This window comes from Falco cherrug, chromosome 3 (genome assembly GCF_023634085.1).
Source record: "Falco cherrug isolate bFalChe1 chromosome 3, bFalChe1.pri, whole genome shotgun sequence".
In the NCBI taxonomy this organism is placed as follows: Eukaryota; Metazoa; Chordata; class Aves; order Falconiformes; family Falconidae; genus Falco; species Falco cherrug.
The window spans coordinates 14,942,976-14,961,084 of NC_073699.1; the positions used below are offsets into that span (position 1 = coordinate 14,942,976).

General features: G+C 45.7%; 1 protein-coding gene across 42 annotated transcripts in view; it reads left to right on the forward strand.

Moving 5' to 3' along the window:
- The window catches only part of SCRIB (scribble planar cell polarity protein), a 116,604-nt gene that overhangs the window by 14,309 nt on the left and 84,186 nt on the right, over positions 1-18,109 (forward strand). For all 42 annotated transcript variants that reach the window (XM_055703698.1, XM_055703697.1, XM_055703653.1 and 39 more), the window contains exons 2-12: positions 6,823-6,940; positions 7,197-7,275; positions 8,643-8,732; positions 9,452-9,508; positions 13,312-13,375; positions 14,596-14,670; positions 14,760-14,904; positions 15,215-15,333; positions 15,971-16,170; positions 16,972-17,138; positions 17,735-17,859. In XM_055703698.1, the coding sequence (XP_055559673.1) occupies positions 6,823-6,940; positions 7,197-7,275; positions 8,643-8,732; positions 9,452-9,508; positions 13,312-13,375; positions 14,596-14,670; positions 14,760-14,904; positions 15,215-15,333; positions 15,971-16,170; positions 16,972-17,138; positions 17,735-17,859 (1,239 nt within the window). The remainder of the gene's footprint in view (positions 1-6,822; positions 6,941-7,196; positions 7,276-8,642; positions 8,733-9,451; positions 9,509-13,311; positions 13,376-14,595; positions 14,671-14,759; positions 14,905-15,214; positions 15,334-15,970; positions 16,171-16,971; positions 17,139-17,734; positions 17,860-18,109) is intronic.

An 18,109-nucleotide genomic window follows, 5' to 3' on the forward strand; every position in this document is an offset into this window, starting at 1 on the left:
GTTAGGCATCTCTGCTCTCAACTTTGGCCAGCACCACCTATAATGCCACCCATCTGCATTGCTGAGAGCAGTCGTGGCATGTTGAGGATAGGAGGCCAGAAACTCATTTCTAAATCCGTTGTGTATTTCCCCCTTCTTGGGTTCATTTTGCTTTCCCATGTAAGAGTTCACCACTGGTGAACACCACAGCTGGAGCCATGGACTAACCTGGCTTATAAATTAAGTACAGGCAAAATGCCTCATGTATACTGAACTCCATGGGATTGGGAACTTCTGTGCTTTTGTGTCTCACTGAGTGAGAAGCTCTGCAAAACGGGGTGTCAGGCATCCTCGCATTATCAGTAACAAATGTGTCCTAGATCGGTGGCCCTGGAGTCAGTGTGTGAAGCTCAGGACTTTCTCAATACACAGGTATTTCGGTTCTTCAGCAGAAGCCAAAGGTGAATCTGCCAAACAGAGCCTGTATTTGCTGCTACCAGTGTTTCTTGTTTTCACAAACTGGCCGAGTCTGTTACTGTTTCTCAGGATAACCTCAAATAAACCCACAATCTATTGTGTGCCTTGAGTAGGACTGACCTAACCATTGAAGGTGAGTACTATATGGTCAGGATGGCTTTCTGCTTGTAATATTTCACTTTGAAGCTGACCATTTCTTTCCCCGATAGTTTTGATTGTCATAGCAGTGATTCCGCTCTATTAGCCCAGTATTTTTCTTTTATAAAATTACTCCAAAGGCAGTGGTCTGAATCAAGAGGTTCATTAGTAATTGTGTTGGGGTTTTATCCTTTCTCACTTCTGCATATATCATCATATTTCAGTATTGAAGTGGGCCTTCCAAATTTGCTGAGGTGTCAGTTGTCATTAAGACAGAAGTAAAGTCTTTCCAGTTTAATTGTGGTTAGTTGCACCTAGCTGACAAGCAAGTGTTGTGTACTCTAACAGGACTAGAATAAATAGCTCACGGTGGTCCACTGGCTCACCTGGAGTTTCTTGGGAACCCAACCCATTTATAGGTGAGTAGCTGTGTCACCCTTGTAAGCGTAGCTTCCGAGTGACTGGTGCGGTTTAATTGTGAAAGCGTTGTCACAGTTGGGGGTCTCCTAAAGTTTTGATGATTCTTGTCCATTGTTTATGCTGGTTGCACACTTCGGTGTTTGCCTGGCTACAGCAAAAAGGGACGTTTGAGGGTTTTTATTTGGTTATGCAAACAGGCCCGTGAATTTGACTTTACGTTGCATGTACTATTGTTGGCAGCATTCTTTGTGTATCATACGTGGCCAGCTCCTCTCCACTCTTCCTGCTGGATGTTGTGCTAAAGGTGCTCGGCTTTCATCCTTGCTCACTGTACTCAAAGCTCAGCTCCTCGTAGGGTCTTGTGGGGTGCCCTGGCATCGCGGAGGGCCAGCAGCGTGCTGCCTGTACTGACAGGAGCGCACCCAGGGACCGGGGCAGTGATTATTCCCCTCCATAGACCACCCCTCCGTACTGCACCCATCGTGGGACTCCCAGTACAAGAACGGCATTGCCAAACTGGTGTGAGTTCAGGAGAGGGTCTATAGGGTGGGCAGGGGCTGAAGCGTGTGCCCTGACAGCCCAGGCTGCAGGAACAGGACTTCCGCAGCCTGGAGAAGACACTTGCTTCAGGGGGACTTCATAGCAGCCTGCCAGTGTGTGCAGGGAGTTTATCAAGGAGACGGAGCCCAGCAGTGCGTGGGGGAGGATGAGAGGCATGGCATCATGGAGCTAGGTGGTTCCGTCTGGGGACAAGGAAGCTTTTTTCACTGTGACAGTAATTAAGTGGTGCACCCAAGGACCCAGAGCATTTTTGGATCCTTGAGTCCCGTCGTTGGAGGTTTTGAAAGACTTGACTGGATGAAGGCCTGAGCGACCTGGACCGACTTCATTGCTGACCCTGCATTCAGTAAGAGGTTGGAGTGGAGATATGCCAAGGTTCCTTCCAACCTGAATTATTTCATGATTCTGTGATAAAAGTCTGTGATATACAAAGAATTAAAGGATATTACTTCATTGTCCCTTTTGACTGAAAAATTCATGGATCTAGGTTGCCTTTTTAAAAGAAAATGAAGTAATTGAATTTTGTTTCAGAAATTACGGATAAATCTTGAATGACTTCTCATGTTTGCCTGCTTTCATTTTCAGAAAGGCTGCTGAATGAGGAAGTTACATCTGAAAACGTGCTGCAGAGCCTGCATTTCACATTTTTCAGTCTCTTTTTCAATGTTGCAATTTTTTGGAGTATTTCTTATCTTTTGGTTTAGAGTGCTTTACAGGCTATTTATACCTTATACTAATTTTCAGCCAATCAGTACATTGAGAGCAATGGCCTATGTATTTCCAATCTGTTGTATTGCAGCTGTTGTGCTCCACATATTGTCAGAATTTATGCCACCTGAACCTTTTTTGAAAGATGGTTTTGTAGTCGTTTTCCATCTTAGCCATCCGGGAACAATTCACATAATTCAACAGTAGAATATCTTTGTAATATATTCTGATTTAGAAAGGCTTTTTCCCCCCTAGCTACCCAACTATGCTGTTAATATATTAGTACAGCCCCTGATCTTTGTCTTGAACCTTTTTTTTTTTTTAAATTTGTGGTAAGTTCCATTGCACTCTGAGCTGACTGAATTCCTGTGCGCTGGAATCCTCTTGTACTAATCCGTGTTTGCTCTTTGTGGTCTTCAGGCTTCTGGTATGCCAGGAAACAGTGACTGATTACTGCTTTTTTTTTTTCCTCAAAGTTCTATTTTTGATCTGTTCTATCAGTCTAGTTTGGACAGTGAAAGATCTAGGTCATGCAGATTTGGTTATTATTTAATTTATTTTTTTAATACTCAGAAAATCTTGAAGGTCTATATGTTTCATCGTAACAGAGACATTCAGTATAGTGCTAAATTTATGACTTTCTTTTTTTCTTTTTTTTTGCTAGCTGTATGAAACATGCTTAACATTGATTAGAGAAAGGGATAATTGCCAGTCTCCAAAGACACATTTGCTTAAGTTTTCACTCCTGGTTCCGGTAACAATTTTAAAATTAATCTGTTCTCCATTTCCAGTGTCACAAATTAATCTTCCGTGCAGTCTTGCTTTGTAAATTTGGCTGTTGGACTTTATGAGTTGAAGAACCCGGTTCACAAAATATTGACCTGAAAATTGTGTGTCGTCTTAGGTGCAGCGTTTGCATTGTTCTTGATTACATCATGTGGCTGTATTTTACATCAGACTAGCTGTAGTCCTAGTAGAGAGAAGGGCAGACTTTGCTTGCTAGTTTTCTAAAAGCTTTGCTGGCATAAGTGGGAAGCACATCTCTTCTGTGCTTTCAAGTGCTTATTCCTGAAGACTGTCCCATCTCTGAACAACCAGCGCCTGTTTATTTGCTTCAGCAGTGCTGGTCTACCTTTGCCTTTCTGTGATGCAACGGCAGTTAAGTCTGCTGGACTGGTTATGGCAATGTTGGTGTGCTCTGCTGGCAAAACTGTTTGTGCTGCTATAGTAAAGACATTCAGGAGCAAAGCAGGCTGTCGGGGGGAAGTACAGACTTGCTGGTGTATCTGTGCTTTGGCTAGCAGTATTTCATTCACTGTATTTCATCCTGTTGGTGAGGGGTTAATGATGAGGAGTAAGTGGTTTTGCTAGACAGATTCTAGCTTGCTTAGATGGTGGCTTGCTTAGATTCTACTTAACTTGCCCCCGCATCCCGTTCCGCGCCCCCCCCCCCCCCCCCCCCCCCCCAGTATAAAAGTCTTAATCCTTGCATGGGAACACTGTAATTCAGCTGCTTTTTTTTTTTTTTTTTTTTTGTGTGACCTCCGCTGATGACTTTTGACTAGTTTGAATTTTTGTCACATAGAAATATTTTATTCAAGCCCAGCTTAAGTGAGTCTTAAGAAGTGGGATGTACTACTGTTGTCTTGCTGTTTGCTGAATGGAAATTTGTGCACGGATCGGAGATTTGTGCACAGACAGAATAGTCTGTCAGCACTGTGAGGTTTTGAAGTTTTTTAGTTACCTTTTTTTAAAAAAACAACAACAACACAACTGGGGGAGAAAAAATGCTGTTTAACTGATACAAAGCAGTAGCATACAAAGCAAGGCATTTTTGGAACATGATCTTTAGTAGATGTCTCCCTGAAACAAAGTTAATTGGATGGGAATAATTGTGAGATTGTCACAAGCCTAATTCCAAGGCTTGGTCTGCACTTGGCTTCACAGACGTGCCTGTAGGCTCTGATTATTTTCGCTAAGGTAGTTATGCTAGTAAAAGGTCTGTTACGCAGTTTATTCTGTGGTATCCACGCAGTTTATTGCAATTTAACTGCTGTGACAAAGAAGTGTTAATGTTGTTTTGATTTTGATGGCCTAGCTAAGAAAGTAAAACTTAAGTGTAAGGGAAAACTGAAGTCGATGTTCACAGCTACCGGTTTGCCTCATGGAAATTAGCTTTTAAATCTCTTATAGTGTCAAAAAATGCTTTTTGTATATACTGCAGTGCAACATGTAGCATGACTTTATTCTAAATTAATTTTTTTTAGGTGTGCACATCTGTTTTGAGACGGCCCAAAATCTGTAGGCAGAAGTGCTAAAAGTTTGGACTATAGATGTCCTGTTTGTCCCTCTGCTGTTTTCCAACTTGTAGGCTCTAGCAGGTCAACACAATGTCTTGCCTGGAATTTCCTTGCATTCTAAAATTAGGAGAAGGATCTAGGAAACAATAGCAAATCAAATCTCTAAACCTCCTGCTCTGGCTTGAACCTTTGTTGTCATTTAGACTTTCACCTACTTCCTTTCTTATTAAACTGATTTGCATTAGATAAACTGAATTAAAAAGGACTCATGCTGTTCAGCATCAAGAGGACTTTTCTTATTGTTGCTTTTCTTGCTTATTATGGTCTCCTGTACTACTTTAGGATGTCAGGAGTATGAATTTCATATCACTGCTGTTCATCCCAGAGCACTTCTCCCTTTCAGTATGGGGAGTGATGTGGAAGTACGACAACCTCCGCGTAGCAAAGGCCGCTCCATGTCTTGCAGTCCTTCAAACATGGACTTGCACCTAGCAGCACTTCTGCACTGGGACATCTCCATGGGAAGCTGCAGGGGTTTTGATCTATGGCAGAGAAACTTCTCAAGTTAGACCTCTTCATCATCCCCTCTAGTAGGGCGAGCACCTCTCTTCATGGTCTGCGTATCTTTTCACAGTTACGTTGTGCATCTCCTTTTCTTACCTCTCCTTTATCTGGTCTGTATTAATGTTCTTTGCAATGTTACAAGTGACAGTTGTGGGTGTCCCACCGCCTCAAACCTCATCTCAATACCCCCGCAACTATTTCTGGAGAGCTCTGTTTCAGCAACCTTTTTATGCAGATGGATTACTGGAAAGGCAACTGAGAAGGAAGGTTCAGACTCAAATTCTTGTTTGATCCTTGTCAGTGTGGTCTGTGTAAGCAGCCCTGACTCTCTGGACTTGTTTTCTGATGTGTAAGTAATCCTGTGATTACATTTTCTGTTGCTTACTGTAACTCCCTTTCTGCCTCTGGTGTGGGACGGACAGGATGATTACATGGATTAGAAGTGGCTTCTGTGTGTCACTTCGCAGGCCTGAGTTTGTTCCTAGCTTCATCGCTCCTTTTTTTTTCCTGCATCACAGGTCAAGTTATTAGCTTCTTAAGGATTGGCCATCTAAAACTCATAAATGGCTAAAGATGACTTAAGAGTACTGTGGCAGAACCCAAACACTTAATCAGAGCCATGGTTTTACTACGTCTGTGCGCAACAGCCTTTATCTATTTGTGGGTTATGGGTAAACTTCTTAAAACAGTTTCATTTTCTGCACTGGCCCAATATTGTTTGTTTGTTACTCCCAGGACTCTGTAATGATCCAGGAAATGCAGCAAACACTACCGCCTTGTTTTCCATCCTGTCCAGTATCCTATGTCCGACAATAGTTAGAAGCAGCTGCAAGATTTGTTCAGTTGATAATTATAGTATGTTGCATTTAGTAAACTTACTATTGATGTCTAGAAAGAGTATGATTGATGAATCTTGCTGTTTACCGTTTATAGCTAGTATAATTGACTTCTGAGAACAAGAGGAGGTGTGAAGAAGTTGGATGTTGTTAGACAAGGAGAGCTCTGGAGGTCCCTTCCAGTTGACATTTCTGTGACTGTGGCGTTTCTAGAAAGGAATTTCCTTCTTTAATTCTTTGTTACATGGGCCCTACAGCTAGCTTGCCTGCTCCTTTTCTTGCCCAGTACAGGTGGCACACGTGCTTTCCCTGTTGGTGTAGGGACGTTGTCACTGATGTCCTGACAAAACATACCGTACAGCAGATGTGTGTGACAGCAGGGACAGGACTTCAGTCTGAAAGTCCCCTTATGTTTCTCTTTTGTTGGCTTCTCTGGACCAGGCTCATAAACACTGCAGTGTCTGCTGGCAAGCTGCTTTATAGTGACTTCCTCCTGGTGCTAGTGTTCGAATGTCTAAGATGAACTGTTCTCTTGGGAAACAAGGAACGTCCATTTTGTATTCTAGAAGGGAGGGATAAGAGCAGTGGTATAGTAGAGATGTTAAATGAATCATCAAGCGAAACCCATTAAATGTCTGTCTTCTACAACAGACCAGGGCAAAAGGCCTTAATCAGGGTTCTCATCTGTGCAGTGGCTGCACTTTGAGGACCTCACTGGGAGAGAGGTTATGAGAGAAGGCAGTTTTCTCCAGGGATGGATGCTCAGGTTTGGCCTGAGGGGAGAAGGCAGGTTTCCCACAGAATTACTGCTGACCCAGTTTTGTTCTCTCCTGTCACAGCCTTTCTTTAGGCTTCTCAACCTGCGCAAGCTGGGTCTGAGTGACAATGAAATCCAGAGACTTCCCCCAGAGGTTGCCAACTTCATGCAGCTGGTGGAACTGGACATCTCCCGTAACGGTAAGGTCAAAGCTGAATGGGGAGTGGGTGCCTCACAGCCCTGCTTCTCTCAGTGTAGTATTACTACCCTATGCACTCATGTTACAGAAGAGGCAGGACCCTTTCACAGGTCTGTAGAGTGATCTCTTGCAGGTCCTGAGCTATGAAAATATGTTTGTCGTACTGTGTCTTAGGCTGTCACCAGGACCTGGTGTCCCATTTTCCACGTGGTAGGCTCTTCTCAAGCCTCTTTATTTCTTTCACGTGTTTTTTCCAGACATTCCAGAAATTCCTGAAAGCATCAAATTCTGCAAATCCTTGGAAATCGCAGACTTCAGTGGAAATCCTCTCTCCAGGTAGGAGGGCATGTGCAACCCATTTCGTCCATCTGAGAGTGAAAGTTCCTCATTCTTCCTTGCTTTCTCTGGTCTTCATCTGCTAATTGTCTTCCCTTGAAGGCAAGGCCTGGGACCACCCTGCCTGTGCCAAGACCTGCAGGTGTCTGCTTTCTGGAGAGGTGAAACACATACCATATGGAAGAGCTGGTTTGTGCTCCCTCTATTGCAGGGCCTATGGCTTGGGTTGATGAGCCTTTAGTCATACTGGTGCCACTGGTGGGAATGGTCGAGGACTTTTGTCTTCTTGGAATAAGTTTCTTACTCCCTCCCCACCCCTTCACCCCGATGCACAAACCAGAATGGATGTGGACTCATCGTGCTACAGAGGAGCAGAGAAAGGCCTGCATGCTATCCTCTGCTCTCTGTCAGTCCTTTTTGCTCTCTGTCAGTCTTATTTATAATTTAGCATGGCCATCCTTTGAACTCTCTGTTTGGTTGGTTTCCCTGATATTTCAGTGCCCAGAGCGATGTCCAAGAACAGGGCGCTCTGCCTTGTCTCTTTCAGTCTTCTGTCTCTACAGCTTTTAATCTGTAATGTTGTGGGAATTCAAGTGTGGCCCCTCTGTCTTGGTGAACCACGTTTTGAGGCACTGGTGTCTTGTCGCATTGTTTGCCAGGGTCCCTGTAGATGCCAGTCTGCCTCCAGATGCCTGCTGCCCTTTGTGCTCCTGGGCAAGCACTGCCCAAGTCGCCCTTTAAATAGATTTAACTCTGCTTCCCTCTTGTGGAGCCGGTCACTGGCAGGATGGGACAAGCTTTTTCAGTCGGTGAGAATCCCTGTACTGCAGGAATAACCAGCACTTCTACACTAGAAGTTATTGGTCAGTGTTTTTGTGGCCCAGAGTTGTCAGATCTGTGTCGTGAGCAGTGGGGCAGGGAAGCTCCAGGAGCTGCCTGTGAACAGCGAAGGATTTCTTCTTTTCACGAGTCTTTTCCTGTTCTATTGCACCTTGGAGTTATGATACTACTACTTGGTCCCAGGGAATGCTGCAGTGTCATCTGCAAAAATATCCTTAGATGGATGTTTTGATTAGTTGGTAGCCTTCCTTGCTTCCAAGTTTAAATGATCACATGGCGTAGCCTGAGATTCATGCTCAAGTCCTGCAGAGCCAAGTTTGCACACTACGACATGTAGTGACTTTGGTGCAGGGCTGTGGTGTCTTAGAAATGGGGCATATCCTGGATCAGGAGCGAGAGTCAGAGTTGTTTCCTGCTCTTCTCCTTTTCACATGTTGATACCAGTTGGGTTAGACTGGCTTGTGGGGGATTTAGGGTTTGTTTTGTGCACAGAATTAATGGTGTTTTGTTCTGTCATGCTTTCACAGGCTTCCAGAGGGCTTCACGCAGCTTCGGAGCCTGGGCCATTTAGCCTTGAATGATGTGTCCCTGCAGAGCCTCCCCAATGACATTGGGAAGTGAGTATGCCTCCATTCCGCATAATGGGGAGGAGGGCTGGGGTGGGGACACTAGCAGGACTTGGAGGGAAAGAGCATGCCATCCCAGTTACAGTTTGCCACTGTACTGAACATACTGTGTGAGCACCTCTAAGCATTACTCTTGTTAAAAGACAGCCTTTTTAAAAGGGTTCTTTTCCTGGTCTCAGCTGCTTCTCCTTCTCTGTGGTCTGTGGCACAGGCAAGGAGTGCATCCAGGCTTATCAAATCCTTTGTCTTTCCTTATTTTATGAGTGCCCGTTTGCCCCTTTCCAAACAGGTGTGGTTTGTCCGGTGATGTTGAAATGATTTATGCTGCTAGCAAATGGCCAAGGCAGAGCCCATGGGGCTTTGCCTGTGGGGTGCAGTGCCTCTCCCATGGGATTTGGCTTTCTACACGTGAGGGATTTTCTCTTTATGGATAGACAGTCCTGTATGTGATACCACGTTTCCTTGTCCTGAGCTTGGGCGCAGTGTTGTTTCCCCATGATTTTGCAATGAGCAGTCACCTTCATCAGAAGTCATTTAAGATCCTCTTTGTTTTTTTGTTTTCCGCTGTCATCTCCATTCATGTGTACACACATAGATGCATTTGTGCAGATCATGAGGGGTGGTCCCAAGGGAAGGGATATGAGCATCTCCTTGTACCCCTGAAGCCCTATTCAGTGAATCTGGCTTTCTCGCTCCCTTTTCTCTTGCAGTTTGGCAAACCTGGTGACTTTGGAGCTACGCGAGAACCTGCTGAAGACTCTCCCCACGTGAGTATCTGTTTGCTTCAGGAGTCCCCTGCCTGATTCCTCAGGGGCTTGTTTTGGTAGCACAGGCTCTAGCACTTTGCTTGGGAGGGCTCGAGGCTTTGCATAAATTAGCTGCATCGTGCTGGATTTCTGTAAATTGGGGTGAGTGGGGAGAGAGATGGTACAGGGCTTAAGAGCAGGGAAGGACGTTCAGAGTCTGTATTCAGCCTCTGCATCAGGATTGATTTGGAATGAACAGGGTTCTGTAAGAAAGCTGCTGGAAATGGTGAGAATAATTTTTCCTGGAGAGGTGGAAAAACAGAAAAATAGACTGATGTGGGTATAGGAAGAACTCTATACGTTGCAGTTCATAATTTGAAGAGCAGCAGAATACGGCTGAAGATACATTTTGCTTCTGACATCTCTGTTTTCTTGGGTATTCCTTCTGATTGTTCTGGCTGAGCAGTTTGTGGGAATTGGTGGGATAACTGGCTTTCTTGCAGCAGACAAAAAATAAGCCAGCAAGGGAGAAGATATAAGTCTTATTAAATGTTTCAGAGAGTTAGGGACAGAGATTAATTCCTGGCAGAGGATCTGCTTGGTACAGCTGATGCTATCAGGTGGATAGGATCTGGAGAACTCATGAGTCTGTGCAGTAATCTCTGGTTTGGCACCCATGAGAGTTGTTTCTTGAGTTTTCTAACCTACGTTAGCTCTGTCAGCTTGTTTTCTGCCTGCTTATCCATCCAACTGATGATTCCCCCAGTCTTCCTTGAATATATGTTGGAAGGGATTCTACCTGCCTTCTTTTTGAACAGCAGTGTCTTTTGGGCCCACACAAACTCCCCGGTTAATGTTTGAATCATGCAACTATTGCCACCTTTCCTCATAGCTCTCTCACTGTTCATGGCAAGTATTCGGTTTGACTTACCTGACCTTTCTCCCCTTACTCCTCTGCTTTGTTTAAAAAAGAGGGCAGAGGAGGCATCAGATGGTACAGGGTTCAAGCAAGGCTTGAGAATGAGCAGTGAGGGCTTTAGTCTTGCTGCTTCTGTGATGGGCATGCCGCCCTCACTCTGAGATGTTGCTCTGACTCAGGTGCATGCTCTTTTCTTCCTGATGGTTATTTTCCTCTGGGAGCTGCAGAATATAAATGCAAGAAATGCTTTATATGACAGCGGTTACATCTGCTTGTAAAATTCATGTGTCAGCTTTGACCCTGAGGACAAGGCACTTCCAAAAAGGAGCTGAGAGAGTCTGCACTGGTCAGCAACCAGACTTCACATCTGGTGATTACACAGTGTAGAAGCACAGTTCAAATTAACACTGCCATCTTGTTCCTGATGCCAAAGTCACTGGATCTTTTCTGCACAAAAATTGTCAACATTAACACCCTGTTGCAGGAAGGCGCTATTAAGAGACCAGCTGAGGTGGCTGCACATGGAATATACTCACAAGGGAGAATGTGAGAATTAAAGCTCCTTATGCCAGGCTGAGAACAGGCATGCAGGAAGAGTTTGGGTCCTGGTGTCGGGACCCACTGCTGTCTGTTCTATGTGTTCCTGCAGACAGGTACCACCACTGCGATACACCATATAAACAAGGAAGGGCAACAGCTACATCCAAAGTTAGGCTTTCGTATTGCAGTGAAGAATGGTCCTAATGGCTTTTCACCATCTAGGAACCAGCAAGCATTCTGCAGTTTGAGAATTCAGTCTGTGACCAAACCCTTATGGTTTCTGGGATGATCTCCCGTGCCTGGTGTTCCCTTGTTTCCCTGTGTTAGATTTGTATGCCATCCAGCAACATACTTGTAGCACGCTATGAGTTTTTGGGGGTTTTCTCTGAAATATAAGTCCAGGTTTTTGATACCGTTCTGCAGTGCAGTTCCAGCTTCTTTCAATTTTTCCCCAATTTCCCAAATTCTACTTTCGGATGATTTCCAAAAGCAGAAAGAGGATCTTGAAGGCCAAGGCAATTTTCTTCAGATCTGTCAGTCAAATATGAGATTGAAATCAGTGGGCAAGAAAATTTCAGGGGTACTCTACTGAGGTCTGAAACTCTTATACTTAGTCTGGTTGCAAATTGTGCTCAAGAATGGCACTAAACAAGTCCAAGTGATCTTGCCAAAGAGTAGAATGACTTACCAAAATGGATGATGCTTTCAGTTTTCAAGGTTACTGAGCCCAGTAGGTAGATGGGCTTCAGTACTGTGGATTTGTGACTGCATAATGCATCAGTGTCTTTTTGATTTTTTGTTGTTGAGCTCCTTAAAAGATCCAGCTTGCAATGACCTTTACTTTTCAACACTAAATTTCATTGGTTAGTCTGCTGCTGCCAGCTGAGTTCTGAAACAGTTCATCTTGCACAGCTGATTTGTCACACCTCCTCTCTCCCGCGCAGATGGGATGCAGCTTGCCAGTGATTTGGGAAGGGTAGTTTTCGTTGATGTATTCTCATGCAGTAGTGGAGGGTGATCTATACTAAGGCATTTTGCAAGACCTTGTATATCAACATGGATTCCAGAGCTCACTTGGGAATTCAGACTGTGAAGGTGCGAAGGGACAGTCAAGGCTGTTTCACCCTTCAGAGAAGTCAAAGAGCAAATGTAGTCATTATGAGAGACTGCCATACAACAGAATCCTTTTGATGATCCCGTTGATAAACCTTGCTTGAGTTAATACAGTATCTCAAAATCCACCACTGCACAAGATGAGAACTGCTTTTCCTCTGTAGCCCAAATGTTTTTATAGCCTGGCCCAGGCAAGACATACCTCTTTTATTGCTTTCTCACAGATTTGCAGCCCCCAACTTCCTTAGTTTGGATGGCGTTGAGATATATAGCTCTATTTGCAGAGAAATATAGTCATTTCTGTGTTAGGACAGTTCCTTATGAAGGGAATAAAAATAACTGAAGACCATTCCGGCTGGGAAAGTGGGCAGGGCTGAGATGGCGGTTCTGCCCTAGTGTAAATTGAGAGACAGCAACACCTGTTTGGGGAAGTGGAAGCTGAGTTGATGGAGCAGGACTGAGCGCTGAGGACACATGAACAGCTGGGCCATGACAGAAGAACTGAATCCTGGTTTTGTGGGGTTGCAGCTGCAGCCTTTCATAGCACCAGGTCATGATGCGTGTGTGGGTGCTCGGGGCACATCTTTGGACCACCAGTGTTGACAGGCTTTGGTTCCTGTGCAGGCTTCTCACAGTATCTTGCCTAGTGGGCTTCTTGTCTGTATGTTTTGACCTCTTCTGAGATGTCGTGCCAGTGCTGTTTTTCCCCTTCTCTCAAACAACATGGGCATCCCATTTGGGGAAGCTGAGGCTGCTGAGTTTGTCATTCCTGCCTCTCCTTGCAGCTGTGCTCTCCTTGCCCCCCAAATATGTATTGTCCTCTGCTGACTCTCTTCTGTTATCTGTTAATCTGTGCGCAAGTCCCCATCTTTCCTACAAAAATGGGCAGCAGGTTAAGGTGTGTCTTGTCATCTGTGTGTTTTTGCTCAAAGAGTATTTTATGGTGGGAGGGCGAGAAGGCAAATCGGTGACAGAGTGGAAGCTGGTTGCTTTGGGACTGCTGGTACTACTGAACACGGTAACCTGGTGCAGGTGGTCCGGCCTGGGGGAAGGGTACCAGTTCCCTAAACTGTTTGGCTCAGAGGGACTATGAAAAAGATCAGGATTGCCCCATCTGTTTTAGGAGTTATTAAAAATTATGTAACTTGTGAGATATGTGTCCCAGATGCTAACCTTCTGTTCTTCTTTCTTGCTTGCTTTTTTTCCCACCCACCCCCTCTCTCTTCCCCTCTCTACTCCCTGGATCTTGCAGTTCACTCTCCTTCCTTGTCAAGTTAGAACAGTTGGATCTTGGTGGCAATGACCTGGAAGTACTGGTAGGTGAGGGATGGTGGGGAGGGAATATGGGTGGTTGGTAGGGGCCAACTCTGTACCTCTGTGGAAGCAAGTGGTTTCTCATCTGAAATGCAAAGAAATAGACCCGAAAGTTGTTTGGCAAGATTGTGATCTGCCCACCATGGCCTAGTCATTGTTCTCAGCATAATGTTCTCTTCACATATTGGCCCTTGTGTCTTACTTCTGACTGTCCTCATGCACAACTTGCTCTGCTCTTTCCAAGCACTTTTGCTCTGGGATGTTGATCTTGCTATCTAGCTGCCTTAAGGGTCTTTCCTTCCCAATGAGACTCTGGTACTTATGTGCTGCACTGCTTTTGTCTGTTCCTTTTCACTTCTGCTAGGCCAACTTTCTGCCTTTCTTATTTGATTTCTCTACTGCAAAGTGCAGGACTGTTCCATGTTGTTCCTGGCAGTGAAGTCAGCCAAGCATGGGGTGTGTGCCCTCTGGACTTGGGTGCCTCCATGGAGGACTTTGAGCATAAGCGTGCTGAGAGCCCGTGCAGTCTCGAAATTCAGCTTGTCTTCACAGTCAGTGACATCCAGTGATACTCTTTAATTTTGCAGCTATGGATTAAGCTGTCACTGAATCCTGCTTTTAATGTTCTGAAATGTTTTTTGGCAGAAACCCACCTAAATTGGGAAGCAAAGGACTTCGTGCAGCTTGCTATGCACAAGGCTGCAGCTTACTTGTGAGAACAGTTGTCTGACACTTGAACTGCTCTCCAGTGATGCATTAGCTCCAACCCCAAACGCTAATCAGCGTGTATGGTGGTTGTGGAGTGATGCTATGAACATGTCTAGCATTGCTGATGGTGCTGCTCTGTCATGTTGAGTTAGCCAGTGTTACCCAAATGTTTTTAGTCTCTGAGAGGCAGAAGAGGAGAAAGACTAGTTTCTTTCGTAAGGCCAGAATTCCAAAACCCTGTTTAGTTCTTGTCTTGCCTGCTACCAGACAGTCCTTGCTATTGTCTTCCATGTTTCCTGTGGGGACCTTCTGCAGACATTTCCAAACATATGTGCTGCTGTATTGTGGCACACCAGCACAATAGCTTTATAAACCATTTGGCAAATGGTTCTAGGAGGTGTGAAAGCAATAACAATGTCTAGCTTTGCAGAGGTGTGGTGTGATTTGTAGCATCCTTGAGCAGCTTCTCCCCTGTGGAAGGGACTGATGCTATTACTGTCCTGCTCTGTTACAGCCAGATACTCTGGGAGCGCTACCAAACCTGCGTGAGCTTTGGTTAGACCGCAACCAGCTCTCAGCCCTGCCTCCAGTAAGTACCTGTTCGGGCTTATTGATTCACCACTTTGCTCCCTTCCTCAGCTGCTACCTTGAGCCATACTGTCTCCTTTCTGATTCTAGGAGCTGGGCAATCTCCGCCGCTTGGTCTGTCTGGATGTGTCTGAGAACAAGCTGGAGCAGTTGCCCAATGAGGTCAGTGGGCTAGTAGCACTGACGGACTTGCTGCTGTCACAGAACCTGTTGGAATGCATCCCAGATGGGATTGGTGAGTATTGCGGGATGGAGAGCAGTGCAGGACTTCACTGCCCTGGCAGTGCTCCTGGTGGGGGGTCTTCAGGCAAGAGTGTGTGTAACAAGGTAGTAGGGTTTGATGGACGTAGTCGCAGTAGTTGAGTGCAGCAGCAGCAGGTGATACTGGTGAACAGAACTCTACAGGACGAGTTCAGGTTCTTGATCTGCATCATCATTAGGTGAAACCTGTGAACAAGCCCTGATGGGGAGGGAAGAAAGGTAGTGCCTGAACAGTGTCATTATCTCTGTGGCCTAGTTCACACCTAGCTTGTTGCCCTGGCCAGGTCAGCTGAAGCAGCTCTCCATCCTCAAGGTGGACCAGAATCGGCTGACAGAGGTGACAGAATCAATTGGGGACTGTGAAAATCTGTCAGAACTCATCTTGACAGAGAACATGCTGACAGTAAGTACACCAGCAGCCACCCTGCCTCTTCTGTGCTGTCCACGTGCCAGGGATCTTCTCCTGTCTTCTGGCTTCTGAGCTGCATTCCTGAGCGTGCTGCAGCTGCTCTCCCTTCAGCTGCTTTGATGCACGGTTTCACCTGGCTCGCAGGCTCTTGGGAAGACCCTGGTGGAAGCTGCTTTCTCTCAGTTCTTTTTCTCTGAAAAAATCTCTAGGATAGCTAGGATGCTGGTTCTAGGATAGCCAGTCCTGAAGCCCATCCAATCTGATGGGAGCAGGACTACATCAAAAACTGCATTTGGCAAGGGGTCATGGAGTAGTGTAATTTAGAATGGCCCTGCTCCAAACTGCTCACGATTTGATTGTTAAAACACAAGTACTGGGGATGGACAGATGAACAGGAGAAATATCTTGACCAGTGGTGTTCTGAGCGTGCTGTGCTGAGGTAAGAGTTGGCATATAACAGTTAGTGAACCTGAGAGAAAATCTGTCCCAAAGTTGTAATGACAACTTTATTGAAAATGTGTCTGTGTTAGGACAGAAGGCAGCTTTTTTCCCTGGACAGAAGGCTCTGTGCCTTTATGCCTTTATTCTGCTACTCTTATCTTTTGCAACAACTGAATCATCTCCTTCCTAGGCCTTACCAAAGTCCCTTGGCAAGCTGGCCAAGCTGACGAACCTGAACGTGGATCGGAACCGGCTGACATCCCTTCCAGCTGAGATTGGAGGCTGTGCCAATCTGAACGTGCTGTCCTTGCGAGACAACCGCCTGGCTCTCCTGCCACCAGAGCTTGCTAACACCACTGAGCTTCACGTCCTGGATGTGGCCGGGAACAGGTCAGCAGCAGGGAGGGTAAACAGGCTTGTAGGCATGTGGCTGAAGAGGCTGCTGGTGTGTTTTGGGAGACACTGGGTCTGTGCTGATCCCAGCATCCACAGCTTGGAGAAGCCCAGACTGGCTGCTTAGGGCTCTGGAAAGAGGCGTGTGTGTCTCAAGCTTTGCCTGTTAAGCCCTTCTCCCTGTTATTTGAATACAGGGTAGAATTAATGCAGACGTGTGGGGACATTCTGCCATGTGTGAAATAAAGCTTAGGGGACATCCCTGATCCACTGTCTTCCTTCCTGCAGATTTTTTTAGTTTTGTGTCGTCAGCCCTCAGGTGATTGGTGTCAAAGCCTTGTTTGTGACGTGGACAACCCTATGGTGTGCCAATATCTGTGATCTGTTCTGAAAGATTCCTGCAGATTTTAGCTGCAGTTCTGTTAGCTGAGGCTGCTGTTTTTTTGTAGCAGTTGGAAGCTGACCAGAGCTTCTGTTTGGAACACTCTCTGTGTACTGGTCTGTGAAATCATAGGTTTTTTGCCCTCAAACCGCTCTTCAAAGTTCACCATTTTCACATTGTTGATAGAAGCTGTCCTCTGCCTAATTAGCAAACTGATGAGGGTGGGTTACCAGAGCCCAGTCTGTGGTGGCGGCAGAGCCACAGGGCACAAGCCAGCTGCTTCAGTGTGGTAAGAGTTGAGGGATCCTGCAGTGACTTGGCGCTGTCCTTCTCCAATGTAGCCGAAGCAGTCTGGAGCTGAGTTGAAGCTCCTTCGTTACCAAGTAAGTTTAACCAGCAGTTCTTTTCTTTTGCAGACTGCAGAACTTGCCTTTTGCCTTGACAAATCTTAACTTGAAAGCCCTGTGGCTGGCAGAGAATCAGTCCCAGCCCATGCTCAAATTCCAAACAGAGGATGATGAGAAGACAGGAGAAAAAGTTCTCACTTGTTACCTGCTTCCCCAGCAGCCCTCTCCTAGCCTAGGTAAGAAACCGCATTATGAGCACTGTCTGCAGTACCATATTCTCTGAAGAGTGCTTGGGAAAGAGGCCTTGCACCTTCCTCTCTACTTGGTTGGACTGTTTTTCGTTACTGTGATACCTGTAGCAGACCTAGGCTCCTGGATGGCTGGTGGCAACTTTACAAGGCAGAGGTGGTTAAAACTGAGAAATTGCTTCTCTGCCAGGTGGTAAAGAAGCTGCAGCCTAGTCTTCAGAGTCTTCTGCTTTGGTCTGTTGACCAGGTAGTTGTCTGTGAGGTTTGCTTACTATCACAATGGTATTCTTGTGTCAATACTTCCAATTTGTGCCTTAATCCTACCTTTTCCTTAGTTCTTGGGTAAGAAGTGCTGGAACTGAACCATTCAGGTGCTTTTGTAGAAGCTGCTGTAGGTCTGGTAGGAGACGTACAAGAGGTGATAAAATCTGGAGGTTACACCCTTTGTCCTCAAGGCCTCTGTGGTTTGATGCCGTGGGTGAATACAACAGAGGTGCCCTAATGGGTTGAGAACTGTCTTTCATCCAAGCCTACAACCTTGCTCATTCAGAAAGTAGCTCCTACTGTGTTATCTTTCTCCCCAGAGAATCTTTTGCAGAACAGTGTGGAGGAGAGCTGGACGGACACCAATTTAAACAGAGTCAGCGTGATTCAGTTCCTAGATGAACCCAAAGTAGATGATGAAGAGGAGTCTGGAGCTGAGAGACGGGTAAGAAGAAGAGTTTCTGGAAGCTTATTAGTTCCCTATGGAGACACTGGCACAACCTAAACTTTTTTCCTAAGATGGGGAGCCACTATGGTGTTCGTGTTTCACCCTGTAATACTGCTGCAGGCATGTACTGTATTTTTGCAGTCTGAAGGGCATTTGGTGCCCTGAGGAGACAAGCCAGGTACAAAAGAGAGTTCCCTGAGAGCCTCTGTGCAGATTTACATTTTGACAGCTGTCCCGTGGGAGCTGA